We start from the raw sequence: 22,004 nt of genomic DNA, 5'->3' as shown, positions 1-22,004 counted from the left end.
AAGGACGCAGATAATTAATTATGACAGTAATATAAAGTAGCAAGTATTTATAATAAAATTCCATTTTATTATTTATTCCATAAAAATGGAATTTTATTATAAATACTTGCTACTTTATATTATTGTCATAATAAATTAAAACTAAACATGTACTTAATCAGAACAAAATAGCCTTGTTCTAAATGCCTCTGTCAAGAATTTGAAACATTTCACAAGTAAAGTTAAAGTAACATTTATCTTAAAGATACAAGAAGAAATAGATACATAGATACATGTAAAATGACTTGACAACAAAATAGTCCATCATAAAATATTCTGGGACATAGACATATTTCTCCAAGAATAATGTAAACAACTTCGGTCTCAAACTGTCAACTACACCCAAAATTCTTTTAATAAATTTTTATCTGTGGTCTATTGAACTTATATAAAAATGTTGAAAATATTTGCCCAGGTTTCTTCAAATATAATTCTACTGAGCTTTTTCTGTCATTATTTTGAATGAATATTATAGGGTCTTCTTCGTAGGGAAAATACTCAGAACGTATACTTATAGGGAGGTGGTTGGAAGGATGGGGGAAAATAGCTGATGGGGGTTAAGGAGTGCATGTGTTGTCATGAGCACCGGGTGATGTATGGAAGTGTTGAATCACTATATTGTACACCTAATACCAATATTACACTGTATGTTAACTAACTGGAATTTAAATAAAAGCTTTAAAAAAAAAAGAATATCCACTTATAGACAAAAAAAAAAAAACCCAAAACAACACAAGTCTCTCTCTTCACATAAAGTGACTAATTTATCCTTTCTGATAAATAGATTATGCAGATTCTTTAAAGATATAAAATGAAGGGGCGCCTCAGTGGGTCAGTCGGTTGAGCATCCAACTCTTGATTTTGGCTCAGGTCATGATCCTAGGGTCATGGGATTGAACTCCTCTGTGCTGAGCATGGAGCTTGCTTGAGATTCTCTCTCTTTCTCCCTTTGTCCTTCTCACCCACTCACTCATGTGCTCTTTCTCAAAAATAAATAAATAAATAAATAAATAAATAAACACACACACACACACACACACACACACACACACACACACACAATGGATCTTCCCAGGGTCATTCATGATTCTTGGCGGAGAATAGATAAGTGGGGCAAATGAACAAACTCACATACCAGAGAATAAACGGAAGGTAAGAATCACTATTTCCCACCACTGATGCTGTAAACTAATGGATGAGAGTAGTGGAGGCCCCTCCAAGAAGCAAAGCAGGTTTTTCATCAGCACTCTTACTACTTACCCAAGGTTTTCACCAGTAAAATCACAATTTCCTCCAAGCCATACCTCCATACCTCCATGTCTTAAACATTCCTCCTCTCCCCACCCCAGTGCTCCTTCTTATGCTCATGTCATGCTGCAGGCTTCTGGAGTGAAAAGGTCAGAGGCAAAGAAACATTTGCTACCTTGATGTGCTCCTGAAGCTGAGCCTGGTGCTGCCGTGTCAAGTTCTCATGCTGTTTCTGAAACTCTGCAATCAGGAGTTGCTTCTGGATTTGCTGCTGTTGCTGGATAAGGAGTAATTCTTGCTGCAGTTGCTTTTCACGGACAACAGGATCCACCACAGGCATCATCATCCTGAGGTCTGTCCTCAGGTCTAAAGGTGAGATGGGCTCCAGGCCCACAGGAACCTCTGATTTCACATCCACTAGAGAAACAGGGGGAAAAAAAGGGTGGGGGTAGGGGGCATGACAGAGGATAAGAAATTAGCACAGTGACTTGGACACAAACAAAAAATAAAAGGGATTATTATACCCTAATACCCCTTCATGAATCTTCTAAATTTCTCTTTTCAAGGAGATGAATCAAAACAAAACAAAACAAAACAAAACACCAAAAAGATGAATCTAATCATTTACTGGTATATAAGTCATTCATAAAAACTATTCTACTTGATCAGTTATGCAAGTCAGGTAAACTTAGGACAAAAAAATGCAACTCTGTTGAGAAGATGCCGGGTTATAACACAGAAGTATCACAACTCAATTTCTACACTTGCAAACATTTTGGTTTGTAATTAGAATCAGAAGATAGATTCTAAGATACACTCCTTAAGAATTAAGGAATTCCTGGGGTGCCTGGTTGGCTCAGTCAGTTTAGCTTCCTACTCTTGATTTTGGCTCAGGTCATGATCTCACCGTCATGAAATCAAGCCCTGCTTCAGGCACGTGCTAGCCGTAGAGCTTGCTTAAGATTCTCTCTCTCCCTGTCTCTCTGCCCTTTCCCCTACTTGTGCTCTTTCTCTCCCAAATAAATAAATAAACAAATAAACAAACAAATAAATAAAGGAATTCCTTAAGAATTAAAGCTTTTTAGCAAGGTATCTGTAGGGCTATGGGACCTAACAAAGAAAACGACAGATCTGCATGCTAAAATCTTGAAAATGATGAGTAGGTTAGCTAACCAACCACAACAATGGTCCCAGGTCCAAACATCAAGGAGTGAAAGTAGCCAACTTTCTATGTACTGTTCTTAAAATGATAATATTTCAGTTACCTTATTCCTAAAATGAGCAAGGCAGAAAAATGGTGAGGAAGCCTAAAACAAATCAAACCACTAGAGGAAGAAGATTTGATGAGAATAATTATAGGACATTTAAAATTTAAATATCTAAAATAAATTAGACAATGCATAACAGTTCATATTATATATATATATATACACATATATACATATATATGTGTGTATATATATATATATATATATATATATATATATATATATATATATACATACATACACACATACATACATATAATTCTACTCCTGTTAGATAACTTGTAGGATGGAAGGCATAAGCACAAAAGCTCATAGACAAGGAAGACAGGCAGTAACAACATGGAACTATTAAAAGGACTAAATGGAATAATCCACTCCAAGGACTTAACACATATAGTACATTTCTCAATAAATGCTCTGAGTTTTTTAAGTTATATAAAAATTGAAATTTCCTGCATATGAAACTAGATGATACTGTGTGGCTCACAAAACAAAAATATTAAGAACGAGTATGCAAATAAAATTGCATGTGATTTCCATTTAGTACTAGAAAATAAAAACACTAAAACTTCTAGAAAAATGGAAAAAGGAAAAAGAAAATAAAGGAATATAAACAAGCAATTTTAAAAAAATTATCTTTACCAGTAAAGAAATATAAAGTTTAAGTGAAAGTAAGCCATTGTTTTCTAAACATTAAATATCGTCTATATGATTCAGGTATTTGCCTGTGTGTGTATATAATGGCCCATTGTATGGTGTAAGCATAATACCAAGTAGACAATTATGTATTGCAAGTGGCACTACCAAATAGCTTAAAACTTCTAAAAAATAATTTGGTGGTATGTAGGAAGAGGTGTTAAGTATTTTACCATTTGATTCAGGTTTGCCAACTGTAGGAAGATATCTTAAGGAAACAATAGTAACAGGAAAAAACAGTTCAATGTCATACTATTTATTGAAGTATTATTATTTTAATTAAAATCACCAGCTACAAGGAAATGTCTAAGTAAAATATGTCACATCCATATGGTGGAAAAATACACAATCATTAAATCATGGGAACATGAAAAATGCTATTACAACATTAAGTGAAGAAACAGTAATAGAAGTGACACATACCCTATGATAGCTCTTTAAATAAATATCATTTAAGTCAATATACATTTATTGAGAACCTTAAATTCTCAGGTTTGATGCTAGATGCTGGACTGAGCAGTAGAGCAAAAATGACAAAAATTCCAACCCTCCCAGAGCATTGGGTTCTTAACTGTATTAGTCTCTGAATTCGTGTACCAAAGACTGGTGAGGTACAGAAGATAGTTGTATGTGGGGTGGAAATAGGAATAATTTTCCCTTTCTTACTTTTCTGTATTTTTCCAAATTGCATTTAATGCTCTGACTACTACTGTAAGTAACTTACATCTGTAGATTCCAGGTTGGGAACTACAAAGTTTATATTCTGTGTGGATTTAAGAGCTATTTTCATTAAGTCAAGAAAAGCTAACAGAAATCTTGTTTGTAGAAGTTAAGGCTGCAAATACTGAATGAAACATTAATGCCCTTACTTGTCACTTGAATTGCACATGTGTACAAGGCAGGTGGGTGAGGTGGAAGGGGGGCTGGTATCAATCTTGGGTTGCTAACACTGGTCATTTTTCAGTGTATTGATCAGAAGCTTGTGTTGATGATGCTACATATGTCACTTTAATGAAAATGGTAAAACAGTTTATTAATGAACCATTGTTTGGTGGACAAAGTCTTCTAAAACACTGATGTTTATGAAAGGAAAGATAGTAATTGTGACGAGTTGGGGACTAAATGAGGATAGTGGCCTCTAAAATCTCTTTGTTGCAGTACCTGCTATAGAACTTTCAATCAAGACTCTGGAGTAACATGAGATTTTGAACATTAATTTATAGAGTTGGCATAATTCCAACCAAAAGCAATGACTGTTAATGACGTATTTCATTTTTGCATTAAAAAGGCCAAACTACAGCCCCCAGTGTTTACATGGAAATCCCAATAAACAAAGGTCAGAATTTAACCCTATAAAGACAAAATGTAGAATTTCAAAAGACACTGGCCTCTCTCCTTGTTGGCATTGTTATTATCCATAAATTGTGATCATCGAATCTCTTTAAAAAAAAAAAAAAAACCTTCCCACAAAAAAAGATAAGGGAAAAAAGTCCCAGAACTCTCCAAAACAGCTATTGTCAACCTCAAAGGGTAATTTGACTTCTTAACCTGCTATCCCAACAGAAATGATTGTGTCTAACTGCTTGCCTTTGTTCAGAGACTAATCACTAAATTGTGAAAAATCACCCTCAACTTAGAAAAACTGCTCTTGATTATAAATAATTGCCCAAGACTGAGAGAAAGCGGCAAGCAAGATCCCAGTCTTTCATCCAATTTATTCAGCAGCAATCCACATTCCATTTGTCTAGACTAAATATAGCAGCGTTTATACAAGAAATCAATAGTGCTTGCAGAGAGGAGAGCAAAGGCATGAATATTTCATCAAACTCAGAGAGAAATGGCAATCAGCAAACTGATGGTTCTGTGTAGGTCATCTTTGGCCTGCTGGATTAGTTCTGTTACTTGGACAATAGCTCATCTCTGGCTAATCATAATCATATCATAAGCATTCTTTCTATTTTTAACATTAATTGTATTGTGGGTGACAAAGACTCATCATATTCCAAAAGAAATGATGGATTTTTCTTACAGCTTCTGTGACAGGCTAATAAGCCTCTCCAGGAGCAATAATAGTAACACAATACCAGGGCTGAGTTTCAACAAGTTACAGTCACTTTCATATCACAGGATGTGAAAGAAAGGGCATTGTCCACAGCTGCTATATTATCATAATTAGAAATAACCAACTTACAAGAAAAAAATTAACAACCAATTTTAACAATGAGGAAATGGAATCATCTCTATTCATAACATTTCTTGCATAGGAGCATGCAAATTCCTTACAAATTACTTAGAACAGGTGCCAGTAGTACATAAGTTAGAAGGAAGTTGATGGAACAAATTGTAGTTATTAGTAGCACTAGTTATAAACAAATGTTTTTTTTTAACAGACCTCAATTACTTTAGCTCAAGACTTCATGCTTTATTCAGACTCACTATGTTTGTCTGAGATTTCAAACACATGCCAACACAAATATATGTTATATTATATTTATGTTATTAATTCTAATACCACATGCCCAGTCAGAATATTTCCACATATATATTAACTAGTCTTAATTACCACTTTACAAAGCCCTTGTCATTCTTTCTCCAGTGTCTTTCTTAATTGATTGATAGTTATTTATTCTTCTTTTAGCATTAATCAACTCATGCACTTTTCTTTTAGAAACTGTTTTTAGTTTTTAATGAACATGGAAACAAAAAAGCTCCCATTTCAAAATTAAAATCTCAGATCATGTAGATGTATATAACAATCACATCTATTTAAGCAACATATATGCCCTGTTTATACTTGTAACTAAATTTCTTTGACAAATATATTTTTTAAACTATTAAAGTACTAATTCAGAGTTCAGAGAATAATCTAGTAGCCATGGAGTGTTTCATTCTTCACCATAGATACTGTTGTTATCTACAGCAAAGGTTAAGTAGAGAGAATTTTTGTATGTTCATAAACAGAAATCTTTGGTTTCTCTTTATCTTATAAACAAGAATCCATTCTTTCTAAGAATGTTTTAAGTGAACAACTTGCAAACCCCACAGATGGAAAAATTCTACGGACACACAATTTTGGCCATTTACAACAATCACAACTATGGCTGCAGCCTGTTGATGCTGTTCCTCTGGTAAGATCTCAAAGCAGTAGACTGCAAACTTCAGGTTTTTACAAAAAAATGGCATCGGCACAGACTCACCACCAATTTCTATGTGTCAGTTTAGCTAAAAATTAAAACTTGCAAAAATGTAATATACATTAGGACCATGTTTATTTCAGTTAATGTTCATATACAGCGACTGCAACTCAGAATACAACGTCACCAATGCAGACCTGTACAGCCAGTGTACGTGAAAATTAAGTTCTCTATACCAAGGAAATGGTTGTCCACAATCACTGGCAAGTGGACATACGAACTACAATTTCTAGATCTGGGGAGAACCAAATGTTGCTCGGACTATCTGATCAGCTAACATAAGCAGTTTTCTTCATGAGCCTTCTTGAAAAGCTATTGAAGAGGTCTTGGGGATGGGTGGAAGGCAATCAAAAAGTAGCTCATTATGGTCTCTGCCCTAACTACAGCACTGTATGTCAATCTCACCTTGAGGAATCTTCAAGAGTTTACTCTGCAATGGAGGATAGATTCTAGCTTCACTACCACTTCCTTGTCATTGGTTATTTTCATCACTGAAGAGAGTTTTTCGGATAGAATACATGGGTTTTGGGAAATAAACATAAGAACTCAAATCTTTTTCTTCCTTCAACTTCACGAAGTTGATTTAAGCCCATTTAAACTTCCTTGATATTTCCTTTTCTGATACCTGACTATCACCTGCCACCCCACCCTTCTAAGAGTCTTTTGGAACTAAACATATACAACTTTGTAATTTTATTTACATTTTTACTCCTTATCTCCTGTTGGCTACATCAGAGCATAAAGCTATCTAAGGACAGGGCCCTGTCTGATGCTTGTTTGAATCTTTTCTCTCTAGTCCTTTATCTCAATAACTATACTATAGCACAAATTCTTAAGTATTATACTATCTAAAGAAAGTATCAGATATTGCACAGGGCTGTATGTATCTAAAACAACATTATAGTCATTGCTTTTATGTATCATCAGGCCGACATATCATTTTTCATTAACTCCTTTATTCAGCAAATATTTGTGAAGCCATATTTAATAACAAAATAGTTTTTAGTCAATAAGAGAAGTAGGGAAAGCCTTCAGAGAACTCATATTTTGATGCAGAAGATCAACCCATAAACTTATTTAGAAAACATGACACATTAAAGGCAATGATGTTGGTGTTCCAGAATCCCAGCTGGGTCCCCTTCTATTTTCTCGCCAGGACCCTCCATGGTGATCTCTTCCATTCCCAGGACTATTTGCTTCCTATATGGTAACAATTCTATCTCCAACCTAAACATCTATTCCAAACTTGCAACCCAAATGTATAACTACTATCAGCAATCTCCACTTAACTAATACTACTATTTCTCCAGCACCTCTGGTCTCAGTTATTGCAACAAGAGACAACTGAAGTGTCCCTTTTATTACCCATATCCAATTGACAGAAATGATCTTTTCGACACTCAAATACTTTTTGTATCCATTAAGATCTCTCCACTACCACTGCCTGTTTTACTAAAGCAGTCCTCTGTCACGAAAACCAATCAACAAACCCCAATCTTTTTTCTCTTAAATGTTTTTTTTATTTTTGAGGGAGACAGACGATGAACAGGGGAGGAGCAGAGAGATAGGGAGACACAGAATCAGAAGCAGGCTCCAGGCTCCAAGCTGGCAGCACAGAGCCCAACGCGGGGCTCGAGCTCACAAACTGCGAGATCATGGCCTGAGCCGAAGTCAGACGCTTAACCCACTGAGCCACCCAGGTGCCCCAGAACCCAATCTTTAACATAACTGGCCTGTCCCCCCATGACGTGCTTTCTGCCTGTGTTTCCAGCCTCAATACCACCTACTTTCCCTTCACGTGAGTCATACTGATCTTGCAATTCCTTAAACACACCATGCTCTCCTAAGTTTCAGAGATGTCTCATAAACATTATCACTTCCTAAAACCGAATCCCACCCCATTTTTCTACACTGATTTTTATTTATCCTTCATATAATAAAAATGACTTGCTCTAGGATGTCCTTCTGAGTTTTATTGCATTTTCCTATTAAATTCTTCAATTCTTTTCATAACATTAGTCTCCCTTCACCATTATCCTAAGTTCCATGAGAAAAAGGAGTGTATTTTCAGTGCCTAGTACAGCATAAAAATATAGTAATGCCTTAATGCATAGCTGGAATGAATGAAAAAATAAATGAATAAATGATAGTCATGGGAATCACATGGGTATAAAATCAGAAACACTGCATGTATGCATATGTATACACATGCCCAAGTAAAATCCTAAAACAATTACTTACTAGGTCTTTTTGACTGCTCAAACTTCAGATAAATAATATTTGACTGCTTAAATTATTGATAACTGAATGAGTTTCCATTAATAGTGAATAAGTATTTGTAAAAAAAAATGATCTCAGATATTTTTCTACCTAATGTGTCATTTCACATTTCCCATGTCATAATCTACTCTTTTTTTTTTTTTTTAACATTTATTTATTTTTGAGAGACAGAGACAGAGCATGAGCAGGGAAGGGCAGAGAGAGAGTGAAACACAGAATCTGGAAGCAGGCTCCAGGCTCCAAGCTGTCAGCACCGAGCCCGACATGGGGCTTGAACTCACGAATCATGAGATCATCACCTAGGCCGAAGACGGACACCCAAACGATGAAGCCACCCAGGCACCCCTCCCATGTCACAATGTACTCTTAAAATTCAGTGTGCTGACAGGTAATAACCACCAAAGTGGGGTGGGAACACTGAGTAAAATAAAATATACCCATGTATGCTGTTTGTCTCAACAGAGATCACCAAGAACAGGACACAGTGCTAAATTATTGAAACAATAAGGCCTAATTTGTAAAGGATTATTCTAGATTATATTATTAGAAAGTGAGGCAAGGAGCACCCAGGTGCCTCAGTGGGTTAAACATCCAACTCTTGATATCGGCTCAGGTCATGATATCAGTGTTCATGGGATTCAGCTCTTCACGGGGCTCTGCGCTTACCGCACAGAGCCTGCCTGGGATTCTCTCTCTCTCTGTCTCTCTCTCTCTTTCCCTCTCTCTCTCTCTCTCTCTGCCCCTCCACCATTTGCACCCTCTCTCTATCATAATTAATAAACTTAAAAAAAAAAAGAAAATTAGGCCAAAACAGATAAACTGTAAGCTAAGAATTTTCTGGTCTCCAGGTTGAAAAATGAAGAATTAAATTACTAAATGTAAATAGAAAAGAATAAATTCTTCTTTAATAAAGGTAAATAAAGAATAAATAAGTTATTTTATCAAAATTCTTCAATGCTTTCTCCAAAATAACCAATAATTGACTTTATAAAAATACTGAACATCCTTAATTGAAAGCTTTTCATTGAAATGTATAGTGTTATTTTTGCCTTAGAAAGCACATTTTCTCTGAAAAAGGAAATTAATAAATGTGACTGTACCTAACATTAAAATTGGGAAATGGGAAAACAAATAATACATCCTCAGTCTGATGACAAAGCTGCCCAAACTTCACTTTAGTAGTACAAATATTCTTAGATGATTTTCCAGTTACTACTTATAATAGCATCATCATGAAATAAAAAAGAATTAGGAAATTATCAAACATGAAAAGAATAATTTTCAAAACAAGAATTATTTAAGTTGATTATTCCGGAAATACACTTCTCCCTCAAAGTGATTCTGTTCAAGTTATACGTGTCTTTAGTTTCTTAAAGTGCACTAATACACGGCATAAATGAAAAGAAAATACACGCGAGAAGCAATCTGGGCTTTGATTTACTATTCTCTTATTTCCCAGGGGTCTGAACAGGAAACAAAAATAACCACAAATGACTAAAATTTCAGTAGGCCTTGAAATATCAACATTTAAGTTAAAGAAAGCTAACTTTTTAATCAAAGCCTTACTATTTTGATTTACTTAATTCAAATTCCCTCTCTGCAAATATGCTTTTGAATTAAGCAGTCATAACAAACCATAACACAAACACGAATTGCCAACTCATTTGTAATACCCACTTAGTTCTAAACTATCGCAGTGTTTCCTAGTTCCTCACTATTCGAGAACCCAGTAAAAGCTTCATTGGGCTTCTTGCAGTAGGGAAACTAGATCAAGCCAATTTATGGGACTTCAAGGTAATAGGAGCTAAGAACCTAATCCATATTATTTTGTAATTTGAGATAAAAATTTAAGTTGACATAATGGTACCTGTAAATGAAACTTTCAGTAGATGAGAAATTTTAGTGTTTTTCAAAATAGAAAACATTAAGTGTTAATCTATGAAGTTATTTATCTAGCCACATATAGCACTCATCATCTGGGAAGAGCAAACTGACTTCTGTAAGAATTTCTGTGAAAGTGCGACAAATGGTTTCCTTCTCCATTTTTCTTCCTACAACCTGTAAGTTCTTCTAGGTTACAATCACTAAATTATTACTACTTGCAAATGGTTAACAATACTTCCTTCTGCTTATGAAAACCTAATATTTGAAGCAGCAGATTCCCTTGTAACCCTGTATTCTAGTTCATCATTTGACACATAAAATAAACTTAATAAGTAAGTTTAAGGTTAGTGAATATTGATTGACTAAATTAGCTCTCTTGGCAGATACCCATCTCCAACAACATTCTTCGTGTCCAAATCATATTTGTTTCTTCAGAAAACAGACTTTTTTTCCAAGGGTGTGTTCCCACTCTTCTATCAGGAACCCTTGTCAGTGCAAGTATGTAACTATGTTCTTTTTTGATGAGAAAAAGAGCTTTTGTGTGTTCTTGTATCCTGCCAGCAAAAAACAAATACCTTTGACCAGAAAAAAATTTTCAATCTTTCCTGAGAGCTTCAATGCTTAATATACTCAAGACAAGAACATAATAAAAGTAGGAGGAGGAAAAGAGCAGAGATGCTACCAGGTATGATGCTTCCCTTCTTTTCCTCTTTGATTCAAACCATGTCTTTTATATCTACTCTCTAATCTTCAATCCTACAGGATGGAAACAGGATCTCCACCAATGCACTTTTTTTTTTTTTTTTCCCTTCTCCAGATCTGGGTTGTTTGTGAAGTTCTAAGGAGATCTTTATTACAAACCAAAAAGTCTTAAAGTCCCACTAAAACCTTCTAATATAGGATTGTACTGACTTTTAAAAACATTTCTTTAAACAGCTGGACACTTTCTTCAAATAAAACATTATGAACAGCCCCAACATATAAAACCAGGACGAGCCCAACTCTTCAGCAGGAACTGATGTCCTACCCACTAACTTCCGCTCTGGCTCCTTCCCCTGGAAATCCAGATTCCATGGAATTCAGTTTGAAAATCACTACATTATTTCTTTATTTGCTAAATTCAAATCAGAGACAGATTACATTACTGCTCTTTCAAAGAATATGCATTACTATTTTGTGGAATTGTGGGAATTTAGAATTTTTGAATTGGAAATAATAAAGTTCCACTTTGTACACACAATTTGGGAGAAAAGTAAATGCTAAAAAATAAAAATTCATCTAACATTGCATAATTTCAAATCTAGCCAGACAAATGCATTGGCACCTGTGTTTATGTTATTGCCACATGGTGGCACCACTTTTGCTCACAAGTAGAAATACCCACTATCCTTTGTCAGGAAGCACTTTGAATATGTGAGTTTTAAAATAATTATGCAAGCTTGGAATTATGCAAAGTTTTCAGGGCTTGAGCATTCTAATAAAATGTGACTTCCCTATGCGGATTCTAAATTTGGCTTTCTAAACTTGGTTAAGAACAAAGATACCATAATGTTAGTCAGTCTGGAGAGTTGCTTTCTTTTAATTTAAATTACGAAGCCAACACCAATACCAGTGCTTATTATGTGCCAAACACTGTTCTGAATGTTTTACAAAATAAATGTTAATTCATTTACTCTTTTGTACAACACTATATGAGGTTGTAATATCCGGTTACCAGTGGGGCAAATATGATTATGGTCCTTAGTCACAGATGACGAAATGGAGGCCACGGAGAAACTTGGCCAAAGTCACATGGCTACTAACTGGTACAACGCGAATGAGAACAGACATCATTCACTTCCAGGGTCCATGATCTTAGCCACTTCACTCTTACTTGTGAGTTCTACAAAACAGGTAACCAATTTAATTTCTATGCAGTTTATGTTGGCATAAACCTTGATATAAGGATACTGAAAACTTTTTTGTTAAAACAATATCATATATTTTACAGGGTGCATGGGTGGCCCAGTCGGTGGAGCGTCCGACTCTTGATTTCTACTCAGGTCATGATCCCAGGGTCGTGGGATCGAGCCTTGCACCAGGCTCCACACTGAGCATGGAGCCTGCTTAAGGTTCTCGTTCTCTTTCTCTCTCTCTCTCTCTCTTTCTCTCCCCCTCTGCCTCTCTTCCCTGTTTGTACTCTCTCTCTCTAAACAAAAAAAGCAGTAAACAAAAAAACCCACCCAATATCATATATTTTTATTTTTAACAGTAAAGAGAACCATTTACTTGTAATTGCCAATATATACAAAAGAGAGATTTGTAGAACACATTTATGCATATTTTGACACATTTGTGTATTTTCAGGTGAGTTCAAGCCATCCTTCCCAACACCTGTGTTCCAATGCTTTTCTAAGAAATAATTCTGTATTTAGGAAGTGCAAATTTGGTATTTCATCCTTCTCTTTTAGCTACAGAAAGTTCTGTTGAGTCTAGACAATTTTTTTATTTCATCTTACTTTCCAATCTCAATCTACTAACTCACAGGTAAAGACTGCCTCATAATGAAGTTATCCTTAGTATTTGATTAACTAAATCCCATTGGATTGTATCAGAGGTAGAGACACTGACTTATAATTAACTGTAAATAGTGTTAATGAGATTTAAATGTGTTGTTCATAAATTTCTAGATTACTTTTTTAATTGAAGTACGTAGTAACAAAAAGGAAGAGGCAGCTGTTTTTTTGACAGTGTGAGAATAGATTTGACAGGATAGACTGTGGTGGTTTATTTTTTGTGATTTTGGAGTTTTTTTGGTGTATGAGTCCCTGTGCATTATGAGGGATGATCTCTAGCCATTAAGGCACAACTTAGACGATAAGTGTAAGGATCTACCTCAAAGAAGGGCCTGAAGTTGTCAGAAAATTCTGATTAAAAAAAAAATATATATATATATTATATATATAAATACAAATCAATAAATCTGTATCTGTGCATTAACTAAAGACCTTCAGAATCTGGCATAAGAAAATGTAATAATTTTTCTCTGTGGTTGGTGTTTAATTAGATGTCATTAAAATTTATATTTCTGGTAGAACTCATAGTATCTGTTTATAGGAATGGCCTGTATTCAGAGAACTGTCAGCATTATAGAACAGAAGTTTCTCAACATTTTAAGCACAGCTTTGAGATGATCAGTCTACAACTTGAAGTGGTACATTTTGTACAAACAAAGTATAAGAAGTTACTTAAAGTATTAAAAATAAACAGGATTCTGTAGAGCTGGGGTCAGCAAACTATAGCTCATGGGCCAAACCCAGACTGCCTTGGTTCTTCTTTACCACCTACAACCTAACAATGACTTTCACATTCTTGAATGGTTAAAAAAAAAAAAAAAAAAAAAAAAAAAAAGTGAAAATTATTTGGAATTCAAATTTCAGCGTTCATAAACAAAGCTTCATTGGAACATAGTCTATCTTATTCATTTACATATACTGTATGGCGGCATTTAAGTTATAAAGTCAGAGTTAAGTGCCACAGAGACAGTATGGCCTGCAAAACCTAAAATACTTACTATCTGACCCTGACAGAAAAAAGTCTGTCCAACCTACTGCAGAGGATCTACAGCCAATATTTTATTTTCACACAGTGATGTTTCCCTATGATAATCAAATTTCTAAGCCACCTCTCTTCTCTACCCTACTTAATTAGAAAGTAGAATATGCTGACAAGAAGACCATATAAAAAAAGCTCTAAGTATTTTCGTTGGATTGATATATTAGTTTTAGGATTTGTTGCTTGCTTCTCACATTAAGCAATTAACTGGAAAACAAAAATATAAACAAATATGATGGCATTTTTAAGTTTATTTATCTATTTTGAGAGAGAGAGAGAGAGAGAGAGAGAATATCCCAAGCAGCCTCTGTATTGGCAGTGTAGAGCCTGACGTGGGGTTCGAACTTATGAACCGTGAGATCATGACCTAAGCCAAAACCAAGAGTCAGATGCTTATTAACCAAATGACCCACCCAGGTGCCCCAAACATGATGGCATTTTTAAGTGACCAATATATGTTGAGCAATAGTTACAATTTTTGCATGAATGTTTTTCATTTCATATAGCAGCCTTGTCATTATCCCCATTTTACAGGTTATAATAAGGAATACTAGATAGGTTTGAGTTAATTTTTGCAAGATCACATCTACAACATCATTCCTTAGGTGCTATTTTATCTTGTTTACTTAAATTTGTGGTAAATATTAATTTAGAATGAAGTTAAATGAAAGTCACTTTATCATATTCTATATTAAACAATTCAGGTAGGTTCTCCTTCTAATGTTTCTCCCTTCCATGAGGCAGAGATAACATACCCCTCATTAAGCTAGATCTAAAACAAATATTTGTTCAACTGAAATCTCTTTTAATAAAATAAAGAACATAGACTGCTCCCATCTAGGTAGCAGTTGTGATATAAATATATAAATATGTATATATATATATATATATATATATGTGTGTGTGTGTGTGTGTGTGTATATATATGTATATGTATATATGTATATGCACACATATACATATATTTAAAAGAGCTGTACATTTTATAGAAATCAACAGATGAATGAATTTAGGAAAGGGATGTTTAGAAATTACAGGATATTGTGTTTATTTGATATTAAAATTTTTGTTAATAATGTGAGGGCTGATTTAGTTTGTACTGAGTATTTTAAAACCTTGAGGTTTTAAAGAAACATCACGTGTACCTCAAAGCTACAATAATACCACTACAAGGTTGGCTATTATGCCCTAGTGATAGATCTGTAGCCAAACCACTGAAGAAATTTGGTGCCTCAAACAAAATAGCCCTAGTAGTTAGCGTTGTAAGGGGGGGAGGGAAACTTATGGAAAAAAATAGTTACTCAAATGTTCTTCCAGATATTAATGTAATTTTAAATTAATGTAACCCAAGATCATAGGAAATACATTGCTAATCATAGAGCTTAGCAAAGCCATTCTGAATCCAATGGTTTCAATTTTATTTTCCACAGAATTCATGACATAACGTAGATCAGGCTGGTAGAAGAGATTCAGCAGCTTGAGAACTCATTTGTTAAACAAAAATTTAAGTTCTGGTTTTTAAAAAGTGATTTAAATCAATGGCTTGCAATTTGTAATCCTTGAAAGGAATTTAAAAATGTAAGTATTATCTTGGTGAAACAGAAAAAGTAAGAAAAAAAATAGATGCAATTTTTATTTATCATAAAAGAAATACACTTGTACAGGGGTTACTCAGGTTTCCTCTCCCTGCTGGGGTTGGAGGAGGAGTAAGGAGCTGGAACCCCGTGTGACGCCTTAGGTCAGTAAGGGAATTCGACCTGCTGAGTTAGGCATGTGTCTGTTAGATTTATGTAGGCTATCCAGTTGGTTTTATTCCTTCAAGGTAAAGTTGGCAGGAGGCAGGATTCAGTCAAAGCCAAGGTTCAGAAATTTCTGGGCATGTCTGGAGAGCAGGTGGGGCTGGCACAGCAGATGTCCATTTGCATAAAAGATAAAGACACCTCCTAAGAAAAACTCATCTTCAGAAAAGAGGAAGCCAGGCCTGACACACTTGACCTGATAACCAAGCCTCAGGGCCTGAGGGATTCGGACTGTGAACACACGGTTCCATACCTTCTCTGTGCACTCTCACCTCCAGGGCCCAGGGTTCAAACCTTGTTTCCATCTTTTATGCTACTCTGAAAATGCTTTCCTCAAACTCATTGGTAAGATTATATTGTTAAAACCAAGTCATTGTTTCATTTGATGCTCTCAGTCATGGAACACAGTTGCTTTAGAGAAAAAATAAATGAATGAATGAATATATCAATCACTGGCTCATGCACATATATTGCCAAAGGATAGAAGTGGAAGAAACATGGCAGAAAGAACTGAGTCTCACGTTTTAATCTTGATCACTTTATTTCCATGGGCCTTTGGTTCCTCATGTAGAAAATAAAGCAAAGAGGCTAAAGTGATGATTCGCAAGCCCCTTCCTGGTACTAAGGCTATTCTCTCCCCACCCCCAAATTATATAGAACATATACTAGTCTCTATGAGAAAGTCTATCTCATGAAGGAGGCAATTACTGTTGGCCTTCACTGACCTCCTTGGGTAAATCAATAACCACCAGAGCTGGCTCTAACCATAGAGAAAGGAAGGGGTCTTAGGAGAGAAGACAGGAACTCCTACCAAATAGAAAATGACAGAGAATGGAAAATAGAAACTCCTTTAGAAAAGGTTTATCTAATTAAAAATCACCCTACGGCAGGCTTTGCCTGAGATACAAAACTTAATTATGGTCAAAATTGTTTTCTTCCTTGATTGTGGTGTTTGGAAACTTCTCCTCAAACCCTCCATTGTAAATAGCAAAACATTGCTTTCCATTTTCTGTTTCAAAGAAAACATCTTTTTCTACAAGAGTTGTTTCTCAGTGGAAAGTAATGACCGAAAATATGTATATTTTGTAATTCATTGCTTATGGGAAAAAAATAATAAACATTTTCCTCACTACAAGTGCTACTATAGAGCAATACAATACCCAATTTGAGAAAAACCAGATATATTATTCTGATACTATGAAATGTGATGGATATTCAAGACACCCACCACATTGCTTAATAAAGTCACAGAATATTGACAGTAATTAGAAAAAAGATACAACTAAAATTGAAAAGTAAAACTGAAAAAAAAGTTACCCACAATTTAAATATTTTAGAATTTCTTTTTTTGGTTAACACAAAAAGATAACATTACTTACAAAGTCTTACAGAAGTAAAATTAAAACCTCATCACCAGTTTATTTTTATTATTTCAGTGCATTTAAATATGAACGAAACCTTTTTTTTTTCTTTTTTTATTGGCTGAAAAAATCCTGCCTTCCCCCCTCCAAAAAAGTACCCTATACTGTCCAAAGCATTTGGTCCTGTTTAATAGCTAAAAACTCTTTTTTCCCACCTCTCTCTAGTTTGGCTCCAAGTCAATGCTGTTTTTCTCATTCCAACTGTTTTGGACATATGCTGGCCCAACTAACAATGGTAAACACAGCAAGCTGTCTCTGATATGGTGCTGATTAAGTCATCTTGTGAGCAAGCAGAGTTTGGATGTTAAGATGCTAAGAAAGAAATTACTTTCAGAAATTCTTCTCCCTTTGAAAAATATTTAGATTCTCAATTTTAAATTATATGATAAACAAACCATGGGATACTTTAAAAAATATATTCTTTCAATGTAGGCTTAAGCATTTGCAATACAAAGAAAACTAAGACACGATCCTTACATTTATAGATTTTACAATTTAAAAGGATAAGGAAAAGCATAGGGAACAGTGAAACCCAAAGATGAGCTTAAACATAAGTTTCTAGAGAGTGGCATTTGCTAAGTCGTAGAGGAAAAGAAGGTAGGAAAGTGAAATTATGAATACATTGAATTGTATTTTAATATCCTATTAGGAAAATATTAATACAAAAGTAATATCTTAACCCAAGAATTAGGAACAAAGACCTAAAGAACATCAAGCATGTGGTACAAATAAATAACTGGAAGGAATATAAATATGATAGGGCATGAAATTATTATTGAGAATGAAAACAATTATTTTTAAAAGTTGGCATCTTAGATTCAATTTTGGTACATTAGAATTGAGCACTTATTTTTCACTTAGCTTAGATTGCTATATGACAGCTTCCCCTCATTATGCAAATGGAATAGATAAAACCAAATTGTAAAATAAAGCCAGAAATAAAAGTTTTCTTTAAAAATGCATATGTATTTGGAAGCTTAAGAGGAATACAGAAGTCAAAAAATGGGCCACCTCAAATTTGAAAAAATTGTAATATCTCATTTATTGATCAATAAAGCTCTCACCAAGTTACTACTATCCAAAATTTGAGTGTCATGAAAGCAAGGCAGATTAATTCATTCATAATTACAGATAATTATTTTTCAGTTGTACTCTTATCAACAACTTAACTCAGTTTTTTTTTCTTATTTCTAAATTATGTGTGCCCTGAAAATAGAAAGGTGAAGACTTTTGCTATCAAAAAATTTACCATCTAAGCAGGGTGGGAATCCAAGAGAAGAGAGGTGACAAACTGGATGAAAGGTATAAAATAAGATAAAGACTATACTATCTGAACAGATAGTTAGTGACGTCGATAGGTGCCAATTTGTGAGAGTTTTCTTTAAGAAAGGTATTGTGCTAGTAAGTACTTTAAAGACATTATGAAATCACAGACATAGGAAAAAATAATTTTGTCTGTAGGAGTCATTAGAAAGGCTTATGAGTACAAGATACTAGAGGCCAGAGGATGGGGAAAGAGCTAGAAAGCTAAAAGCAACAACAAAAGAATACCACAAGATAACCATTTAATAATTAGGGCTACCCAACACAGAATAGAAAGAAAAAGATGATGCATTAAAAAGACGTCTTCAAATCAGTAAGATTTGAAGACCAACTGGATAAAACAAGTAGGAATTTTTTTGTAAAATATCACTGATACATTTAAATTATATAGCAATGTTAAGGCAATATTGAACTTTTTAATTAATTTTAAAGTCAGAAAGAAAAAACTATATGATTTTTTTTTTTCTTAAAGGAGCAAAATCTTTTGACAGCAAAATGGGAGCATATAAACGACGATAAACTATTTTCTTAGTCACGGAAGTTTCCTAACGGTACAAAGCCACATAATATATTTTGAAATTCTTAAAAACTTTTGATCAGAAAATACAGATTAAATAAAAGTTCAATAAAACATGAGCTGTATCATAAAAGAAGAAAATTCCTTAAAAAAAAAAAAGAACTGTGACACTTGTACATGACACTACAGATCATTTTGGAAAGAAATTAAAGGAGATCTAAATAAATGGAAATACATCCCATGTTTACTGATTAGAAAACAATACTCCAAACTGATTCACAGATTCAGTGCAATCCCTATCAAATTCCCAGTTTTGTTTTAATTGTTTGCAGGAACTGACAATGTGATCTTAAAATTCATATGATGGACACCTGAGTGGTTCAATCCATTGAGGCTCTGACTCTTGATTTCGGCTCAGGTCATGATCCAGAGGTCATGGTATCAAGCCTGGCATCAGGCTCTGCGCTGAGTGTAGAACCTGCTTAAGATTCTCTGTTCCCACACCCCCCCCCACCTCTCTCTCTCTCTCCACCTCTTCTCCTTTCCTCCACTCATGCCCTTTCTCTTTCTCTCTCTCTCAAATTAAAAAGGAATTCATATAGGGGCGCCTGGGTGGCTCAGTCGGTTGAGCATCCGACTTCAGCTCAGGTCACGATCTCGCGGTCCGTGAGTTCGAGCCCCGCGTCGGGCTCTGGGCTGACGGCTCAGAGCCTGGAGCCTACTTCCGATTCTGTGTCTCCCTCTCTCTCTGCCCCTCCCCCGTTCATGCTCTGTCTCTCTCTCTATTTCAAAAATAAATAAACGTTAAAAAAATATTAAAAAAAAAGGAATTCATATAGAAATGGGACAACTCAGAATAGCAGAAATAATCTTGTAAAGAAAATACAGTGTGTAGGACTCACACTTTCTGATCTTAAAATTCACTGCAAAAACTACAATAATCAAGACAGTGAAGTACTGGCAGAAGGACTGATGTATCAACCAATGAAAGAATATTAAGAGCCTAGAAACAAGGCCTTACATTTATGGTCAATTACTTTTTGATGAGAGTGTTAAGACAGTTGAATAGGCAAAGAATAAATAGTCTTTTCAACAAATGGTGCTGGGACAATGAGATATTTGGATGCAAAAAAATGAAGATGGAATCTTACCTCCCACCATACACAAAAGATCAACTCAAAATAGATTAACAGTCTTAAATGTAGTGCAAACTCTATGAAACTCTTAAAAGACAACATAAAAGTAAATCTTTGTGACTCGGATTAGGCAATGGTTTTTTAAGTAACAAAATCAAAAGCACAAATGAAAAAAAAAAAGAGATAAATTGGTCTACATCAAAATTAAAACTTTTGTGCTGAAGATGATAACATGTATCCTCAGAATGGAAGAACGTATTTACAAATCACATATCTGATAAGGGTCTAGTATCTAGAATATATCAAATAAACTTTTAAGAGTTTAAACTCCAAACTACAAATACAAACGACCTAATTAAAAACAAAACAAAACAAAACAAAAAAACAGACAAAGGGCTTGAAAAGAGTTCTTCAGAGAAGATACACAAATGACCAGTAAGCACTTGAAAAGAGAATCAACATCGTTAGTCTTCAGGGCACTGCAAATTAAAACCATAGTGAGATACCACTTCACACCTACCAGAATAGTTATAATCAAAAAGATCGATTATAACAAGTGTTGACAAGCACTTATGACCCAGGAATTCCATTCCTACATATACATAACAAGAGAAATGGAAAACACACCCACACAAAAACTTGTATGTTGACATTCACAGCAGTATTAGTCATAATAGTCAAGACACAAATCAACCCAAACGTCAATCAACTGATGAACTGATAAAATGTGTCATATCCATACAGAGGAATATTATTCAGTAACACTAAAACTAAATGTAGAGCTAACATGGGCCAAACGGATGAACCTCTGAAAGGTTATGTTGTGTAAAGAAGCCAGTCACAGAAAACCAAATCTTGTATGATTCTGTTTACATAAAACATCCAGAATAGGTAAATTTATAGAGACAAAAAATAGATTAGTGATTGTTTATGGCTGGGAGGAGTGAAATGGGAAATCATCGTCAATGGGTATGAGTTTTTCTAGGGTAGACAAAAGTATTAAAAATTAGATTGTGGTGATGGTTGCATGATCTTGTGCCTATACCAAAAAACATTGAATTATACATGCTAAATGAGTGAATTTTATGGTATATATCAATTCAGTTGTTAAAAATAATCTAATAAAATTGTCTAAATATACTGAGTCTAGGAATAACAAAAAGTGAATATACAGAACAAGATATTTCTTCATTTCAGAAACACAAAAGATAATAACTTGAAAACTGTTGTTTCTTCTAGAAATTTTAAAGATGGTAGTTGCCAAGTGCTTTCAATCTAGCTGTTAAGGTTACATTTTTAATTCAACTCACACTCTTACTAGCTTGTTTTGGAGCAGCATGTGTGAAAAATTAACTTAAAATGCCGCCACAATATTGACTCCAACTTTTTTTTTTAGTTTATTTATTTATTTTGAAAGAGAGAGAGAGCGCGGGCATGTGCGCAGGGAAGGGACAGAGAGAGAGAGGGAGAGAGAGAATCCCAAGCAGGCTCCCCACTGTCAGTGTAGAGCCCGACACAGGGCTCAATCTCATGAACTGTGAGATCATGACCTGAGCTGAAATCCAGAGTCGGATGTTTAAATGACTGAGCCACCCAGGTGCCCCA

General features: G+C 34.7%; 1 protein-coding gene across 4 annotated transcripts in view; it reads right to left on the bottom strand.

Annotated features, from left to right (window-relative positions):
* HDAC9 (histone deacetylase 9) overlaps nt 1–22,004 on the bottom strand; it is a 903,132-nt gene that overhangs the window by 417,270 nt on the left and 463,858 nt on the right. For all 4 annotated transcript variants that reach the window (XM_049642883.1, XM_049642881.1, XM_049642880.1 and 1 more), the window contains exon 4: nt 1,463–1,704. In XM_049642883.1, coding sequence (XP_049498840.1) covers nt 1,463–1,704 — 242 coding nt within the window. The remainder of the gene's footprint in view (nt 1–1,462; nt 1,705–22,004) is intronic.

This window comes from Panthera uncia, chromosome A2 (assembly GCF_023721935.1).
Source record: "Panthera uncia isolate 11264 chromosome A2, Puncia_PCG_1.0, whole genome shotgun sequence".
Taxonomy (NCBI): domain Eukaryota; kingdom Metazoa; phylum Chordata; class Mammalia; order Carnivora; family Felidae; genus Panthera; species Panthera uncia.
Note: the sequence above shows the minus strand (reverse complement) of the source record. Positions and strands in the feature narration are given on the sequence as shown.